Below are 8,182 nucleotides of genomic sequence, written 5' to 3'. Positions count from 1 at the left end.
AAGAGGGAGAGATGTGCTTGAACCTAATAGCAGAGCTTGAAAGAGCAAGAGGATGGGAAGGAGGAGGAGGAAGAGAAGGAAAAAGAGGAGGAGGAGCCGGAGGATAATGAGAGGGGGCAGGAGGACGCGGAGGCAGAGGAGGAAGGGGGCGAGCAAGAAGTGGAGAAAAACCAGAAGAAGAAGAAGAAGAAGAAGAAGAAGAAGAAGACGAAGAAGACTTTGAGAACATGAGAGGAGCCGGGAAAGAAATGGAAGCGGAAGAGGAGGAAGAAAAGGAAGCCACTGTCGTACTTACGTATGTCCATCACGGGCCCGAACACAGTCGGGTCGGCGACCGTACTGCAATTCCATCTCCGATAGCGAAACTGATGCTGGCACTCCTGTATGCCGATGCGAGCGCCCCTACCGACGGACTTCATGTGGTCCTGGTAGAGGAGGCAGAGTTTCGTCTGTCCGGGAGAGAGACCGGAGAGCGTGCTGCAGGCAGGCTGAGCGCCGACGAGGTAGAATTGTGGGTTCTTGAGGATGTCGAAGCCTTGGTAGCCGAGGTTCCTGTGGAGGATGAAGATGGGGGAAGAGTTAGAAGGTTAGAGGTTCCTGTGGAGGAAGGAGATGGGGGGAGAGTGAGATAGAGGGGACGCGTTAATGTCTAATTCGCTCTCAAAGTCTCTCGCGTGTTCTGTTTCCTGCCGTCTCTGTGTTTCTACCTATCTCTCTCTTTCTCTCTCTCTCTCTCTCTGCTCTCTGCTCTCGCGCGCATCTTCTCTCGCTCGTCGTCGGTCTGCTCTGGCTCTCTCTCTCGCGAGTCGCTCGCGCTCTCTCTCTCTCTCTTCGCTCGCTCGCTCTCGCTCTCGTCTCACTCTTTCTCGCTCTTTCTCGCTCTTCTCTCTCTCTAATTATCTATATCTTGACTGTCTAAACTATATCTCTCGAGCACTCTCTCTCTCACAGCAGTCAGTAAGAGAGAATTAATCTAGGTATTTATTGTTGGTTGTACATAGTGAACTGTATGTGGGCATGTGAGACACATAATTAAAGTCCACTCACGACAGGCGCCGCGGCGACAGCAGTCAGCCTTTGTGGTACTGCCTAATGTTACTCTCTCTTCTCTCTGCTCTCGTTCTCTTGCTCCATCCTCTCTCTCTGCTCTCTCTCTCTCCTCCTTTCTCCTGTCACTCACGTATGAAGGTCACGTGCTCTCTCTCGCTCTCCTCTCTCTCATCTCTCTCATCTCTCCACCCTGCCTCTCAGTCTCTCTCTCTCTCTTTCTCGGCTTCTGGCTTCTACTCTCTTCTTTCTCGCTCATGCTTTTCCTCTCTCTGCTCTTCCTCTCCGCTTCCGTTTCTCTCTCCTCCTCTCTCTCCCGGCTCTCTCATCTGCTGCTGTGCGCGCAGCGCCAGTGTGTATATGTGTGTGTGTGGTGCGTGGCGTGCGTGTGTTCGTGCTTTTTTTCGGCGTTCTCGCTGTCGCTGTCATTGTCTCTCTCCATTCTTTCTCTCCCTCCCGTCTCCCTCCCTCTCCGTCTCTCACCCTCTCCGCCTCTCATCCCTCCCTCTCCCCTTCTTCTCCCGGCTCTCCCCTGTTTCGAGAGAAGTAAGACCAGCGATTAACAGGCGCCTGTTCGCACTGTAGGGGGCAATAACGTTGGATTGTTGCTCGTTTTGCCTTACAAAACGCCTGCACATGAATAGGGCGTCCGTGTGTGTCTGCAGCGGCAGCACAAGCCACGGGAAAGCAATAGAACCTCTGCTAGCTTATATAAGCTATACTAAAGCGGCCAGTGTCGATGTCACGGGAGGAACCGCAGGCCTTTTTACTTTCCCCCCCAGAGATTCGTCCAGATCGCAATTTCGAAGAAAGTTAAAGCTCTGAACGCGCGCGTGCGTGCGTGCGTGCGTGCGTGCGTGCGTGTGCGCTTTTGTAAGTATATTAGCCTTTTGCCGACGAGTTTATAAACAGACGCGGCAGAACAGCGCGCAGTCGGTGAGAGACTGTGTTCTGTACATGTGACTTTATGATTTGATGTTATAACATACCCAGCACACGCGCACGCACGCACGCGCACAGCACGCCACCCGGGACACAGACAGCACACAGCCACACACAACACACACACAGCAATCGGGCACAGCAGCACACACACATGCACAGCACGACAACCATCATACAGCGAACATCAGCGTGCGTTCCCCAGGCAGCAGACGTGCAACAGTTCGAACAACAAGAGGAATTCATACCGAAACAGTTCCCCTGCTAGCTTCAAGCACGCTTGCCACAGCGAAGCATCTCTCGACTCCGACAGCAAAGCCACTTATAATCCCTACAAATATCCTCTTGAGATTCCGCCTAGAGTTCACCGCGGCAGTCAATTGTTTTTGATACGGCGGCTGAGCCGATGTGGGCATACTAAGCGAATGAATGCTACGCTTTATCTCGCTGCTATATCGTGGCGTTTATAATGTTATAATATGTCGTAGCATGTAATAATATGTCGTAGCATGTCATAATATGTTTTCGTAGCATGTAATAATACTGTTCGTAGCATGTAAATAATATGTCGCACGTACAATATCGTAGCACGATACAAGGTGTCGTTACTCGCTGCGTGTCGAGACAGAGAGAGGGGGAGTGAAGAGAGAGAGAGAAAGAGAGGAGGAGGAGAGAGAGAGAGAGAGAAGAGAGAGAGACGAGAGAGCGCGAAAAGAGAGAAAGAGAAGGTGGGAATGAAGAGAGAGAGAGAGAGAAGAGAGAGGAGAGAGAGAGAGATAGATAAGATGAGAGAGCGCGCGAAAGAGAGACAGAAGGAGAGAGAGAGAGAGTAGAGAGAGAGAGAGAAAGAGAGAGAGAGAGATGAGACAGAGACATGAAGAGAAGGAGAGTAAGAGAGGGAGAGAGAGAGAGAGAGAGAGAGAGAGAGAGAGAGAGAGAAGGGAGAATAGAGCAGAAAGAGAGAGAGAGAAAGAGACATGAAGAGAGAGAGAGTCAGAGAGAGATAGAGAGAGAGAGAGAGAGAGAGAGAGAGAGAGAGAGAGAGAGGAGAGAGAGAGAGAGAAGAGAGAGAGAGAGTAGAGAGGAGAGAGAGAGAGAGAGAGAGATGAGGAGAGAGAGAGAGAGGATGAAGGCAGGACGTCAAAATGAATCGCCGAATATAAGTATATATATAGTATAGTATATATATAATATATATATAGACGTATATATATACTACCATCGTACAGTGTCGGCATTCGCTGCTTCCTGCGCACTGCGTGTCACGCAATTGTCGTGCAACCTATGGCGGCAGCTACATAAGCACGGTCTTACAGCCATACCGGCACCGCCGACTTAGCACAACAGCCGCATCATATATATATACTATATATATTATATATATATATATATATATATACACCATATACGTTATATATATATACACTTTTATACATATATTATATATATATATAGTAATATATACCCTAGCTTACGTAGCGGAGGAACTGGTATGCAGGGAGCGGGTCGATCACACCGTAATAGATGAGAGAGAGATAGAAGAGAGAGCAGAGAGGAGAGAGAGAGAGAGAGAGAGAGAAAGAGAGCGAGAGAGAGAGAGAGAGCAAGAGGAAGAGAGAGAAGAGAGAAAGAGAGAGAGAGAGCGAGAGAGAGAGAGCAAGAGAGAGAGAAGAGAAGAGAGAGAGAGAGAGAGAGAGAGAGAGTGAGAAGAGAGAGAAAAGAGAGAGAGAGAGAGAGAGAGAAGAAGACCAAGAGAGAGAGAAAAGAGCGAGAAGAGAGAGAGAGAGAGAGAGAGAGAGAGAGCGAGAGAGAGAAGATGAGAGAGAGAGCGAAAGACAAGCATGCGTGTTTTGACAGTGGCGCCTTTGGTGCGATCTGTTGTTTCGTATTTGCCTTTGTGATGATTAGACCGCGTTGTTCGCATACGAAATGAGAGAGGGCGAGGGAGTATGTGTGTGTGTGTGTGTGGTGTGGTGTGTGTGTCGTGCGTGCAGTGCCGTGCGTGCGTGCGTGGCGTGCATGCCATGCGACTGCGTGTGGTGATTGTGCTTTTCGTTGTGTGTGTGTGTGTGTGTGTGTGTGTGTGTGTTGTGTGTGTGTGCGTGTGGTGTGTGTGTGTGTGTGTGTGTATATGTATATGTGTGTGTGCGTGTGCGTGTGCGTGCGCGTGTGTGCGTGCGTGCGCGCGCATGTGAGTGAGAGAATGTGTGAGAGAGTAAAATTATGAAAATTGATATTATTCATGGGAGAACGTTTCAATCGTTGTTTGTGTTTGATTTCGTTGACTGATTCATAATATCACTTGTAATCAATGTATCACCGTATCGCTGTATCTATAGGATTCCATATTATACGTCTGTATGTCTATATGATTCCATACACGTCTGTATGTCTATAGAATTCCATACGTCAACGCGAGGTAACATAATCTGTTATGAATTATGACGTATGAATTATCTGTCCATACACATACATACACATACATACATACATACATCATACATGCATGCATGCATGCATGATGCATGCATGCACTGCATGCCATACATACATACATACATACAATACATACATAAGCATACATACATAGCATACATACATACATACCATACATACATACATACATACATACATACATACATACATACATAACATACATACATACTAAACAATACATACATATCATAGCATACCATACATACAACATACATACATACATACATACATACATACATACATACATCATACATACATAATACATACATACATACAATACATAACATACATACATAAGCATACATACATACATACATACATACAATACATACATACATACATACATAACATACATACATACTAATAGCATACTACTACATACATATCATACATAGCATTACATAGCATCTACATCATACATACATACATACATACCTACCATACATAACATACCATACATACATACATACATAACATCAATACATACATACATACATACATACATACATAACATACATACATATATACATACAGAATCAGCAGCATCTGCCTGCATTGCTAACGCCCCGCCGTAACACACCGCTAGATGGCGGCGTATGAATATTCTCAATTAATTAACGATCATTATTAATAAATCAAATCATAACGATGTTATTTATCAGTAATTAGTATCACGGGCGAATAACTTACTTGTTTTGTATTAATACTTAAGTGATTTCTCATTATGGGTTAATCAGAGAATTAGACATTCTCCCCTCGTTAATTCAGAAATGTTGCATGACCAGCAACCTCTTAAAATTATTTTATTAGGAGGTGGAATAGTACCACAGAGATAGCCGGTAGTAATCATGTATAGGGTCCAGGAAAATTTCTGAAATGTAGTGTGGAAACTCATGCATCACCGACGCATTCAATTCGCTCATATATATATATATAGGCCTATATAATATATATATATATATATATATATATTATATATATATATTTGTATGTTTTAACTTTTATCAATTTCATGATTTAATTTTTTCAATTTCAATTTTATTTTAATAATTAACGAATAATTATTATGAAAATATAATTATTTTCTTTTTTAAATTTTCTGCGAGATTATTCTAAAAACGATTTGAAACTGTGTAAAGTTAACAAACATAAACATATAATTTATTATATATATATATATATATTTATATATATATCCAAGAGCTAATAATACCGTATATTATTAGTTATACCGCTGACACACACACAAGATTAGCCAAATTATAGTATAGATACCGTACAATATGCCTAATATTAAATATATCGTATATAACCGGAGATAGGGAGAGAAAGACGCATATGAAGAATTCCTGTGCACTAAACCTGGTAAGTTGAAAACACCAGTACCATTGTAACTACATATACTATATATATATATNCACTATGCTTTCCTATATATCTTTAAAATTTGCCCTAGTAGGAATTTATACGTTTCTATCCAACACATTTCTGTTAATTATATTCTCTGTTTAGACTATTATAATTATTATATCATATCATTGTCTATGCAAATTGCAAAAATAGAAACGTTATCTGGAATTAATTACATTTTCGTTGTCTTCGTTGTCTCTTCTGTTTCTTCTCGAAATATTTATTGTAATTTTTGCTCAATTAAATCTAGTAGTAAAAAACAGTAGAAAGTAGTAAATTAATATATAATTATAAATTTACCAAAAATGAAGAATTTTTCTCTGATCGCATCTCTAAGTACTTCTTCTTTTTATTTGACTATATATTTAAATGCCCTTGTTTGCCAACTATACCTACAAGGTATATAGTCAGGAGCGTATAAAGAAGGTTTAACGCTCTTGCTATAGTGAATATATACTCACCACCACGTGCCGGTGTAACCGACTGCCGGCTGCAGCGACACCAGCATGACGACGACGACGATGACGATGGTTCGAGGTGTCGGCATGATGTCACGATGCGCCACCGATATATACGTACGCATATATATATATATCCAAACGGCTACGACGCCACTGACGATATCGTCAACGTCACAGACGTTCGCTGCTGATCTCCCACTCTCTTTCCGTCGATCTTTCTTTTTTTCGTTCGTTCGTTCTCTCTGTCTATCTGTCTATCTCTCTTTCTCCCTCACATGGTCGGGATGTCACATTCTCCCTTCGCGCACGATTCTCTCTTTCTTTCACTCTTTACTTCTCCCTCTCTTTCACTCTTCACTTCCCCCTCTCTTTCACTCGTTACTTCTCCCTTTTCTTACGGCCTTCCTCTCGCTCTACGTTGATATTCTCCTCTCGGCTGCTTTCACAGTAACACACACAGATGGATGGCGAGGCAACGAGGAAGAAAGTGAGTCCGTCGTTATGTATTGCTTTGCGATGCGATGCGATGCTGCTGCCGTGCGGGTTTCTAGCGAGCTGTCCGTCAGCGACTGTTGGAGCGGTGCGAGCGTTCGTCTGCTATAACCAACTCTCCACACATCGGCTGCCACCGCTGCCAGCTAGCGCGCTGCGCGAGTGTCCCGTATCTCTCTCTCTCTCTCTCTCGATCTCTCTCGGCGCTCACCCACGCCCGCCGCCGTACCCTGCACTGCCCGCCGGCGTTTCCCCGGCGATGCGCACGGGCGCGTGGGCGCGATGATTCATGGTAGAGTGTCGCGGGGTGGATGCTGCGGTGGTGGGCGGGGGTGCGGTGGGGCGTGTGTCCTCCTCACGGTGTAGCGAGTCGAACTGAAATGTGAGATGGAGAGAAAGAAAGACACAGAGAGAGAGAGAGAGAGGAAAGGTATAATTCTGGCGAGAATTGGCCGAACGCATTCCACTGCACACAGCACAGCACGGCAGCAACCAGCAGCAGCAGCAGCAGCTGGAGAGAGAGAGAGAGAAAGAGAGAAGAGAGAGAGAGAGAGAGAGAGAGAGAAGAGAGACTGCCCCTGGTCCCCGAGGCGGACGAGGAGCAACACATACTCGCTGAGCAAACACAGGTAACACGCAATTTTAATAAAGGCTGCGGCGACTGGTCAGACTCTCCGATACAAATCTCGTGGGCGGAGGTGGATGTGTATAGTAATATAGCTATCGTATAGGGCAGGCCGGACTGGAAAAATCATTACAGGCCGGGAAATTAGCGCGAAATATAGCCCGCAGTCAGGCCACTTTTTTAAGCGGGGGTCTGGATCCCGGACTCCCCCACCAGGAAAATTAATTAAATTTAATATTAATTTTGTTGGGGGTAGGCCACTTAGCAGGCCAGGCCACCGAGAAAACTCCCGGTGCTCCCGATCGCCAGTCCGGCACTGGTATAGGGCGTGCGGGTATAGCCGTGGTTTAAGCACATAGAGTTGGGAGACGCGGGCTAGAGGGGTTCTCTCCCCCTCTCCCCGCCTTCGCTTCTTGTTGCTTTCCCTCGCGCATCTCCCTCTCTCTCTCTCTCTCTCTCGCGCGGCTTTCTTTCTTTCTTCTTAGAATCGTTACACTGTTCTGTCTGTTGTGATGCAGGAACGTAAAGGAACTACTGATCATGATTATAAATGAGAAGAAGGTAAGAGATGAGGAGAGAGAGAAGAGAAATAAAGAAAGAGAGAGGGGAGAAGGAAAAAGGGAAGAGAAATAAAGAAAGAGAGAAGGGAGAGCAGTAGAAAGGGAAGCAATAAAGAAAAAAGAGGAGAGAGGGAGAGAGGCAAAGAGAC

The 8,182-nt window shown here is 45.0% G+C and overlaps 1 protein-coding gene across 1 annotated transcript; it reads right to left on the bottom strand.

Annotated features, from left to right (window-relative positions):
• Positions 1-295: 295 nt before the first annotated feature.
• LOC106814332 (protein Wnt-5b-like) lies at positions 296-7,028 on the bottom strand (the record flags this gene model as incomplete). Its single annotated transcript, XM_014818632.1, has 2 exons — positions 6,357-7,028; positions 296-552 (listed from the first exon to the last, which is right to left on the bottom strand). Coding segments are annotated over exons 1-2 (379 nt in total), but the record flags the coding sequence as incomplete, so codon positions are not given.
• Positions 7,029-8,182: the final 1,154 nt, after the last annotated feature.

The sequence above is a fragment of the Priapulus caudatus genome, unplaced genomic scaffold (assembly GCF_000485595.1).
Source record: "Priapulus caudatus unplaced genomic scaffold, Priapulus_caudatus-5.0.1 Scaffold906, whole genome shotgun sequence".
NCBI classification, from domain to species: domain Eukaryota; kingdom Metazoa; phylum Priapulida; class Priapulimorpha; order Priapulimorphida; family Priapulidae; genus Priapulus; species Priapulus caudatus.
The sequence above is the reverse complement of the archived record's forward strand: the minus strand, read 5'-3'. Positions and strand labels throughout refer to the sequence as shown.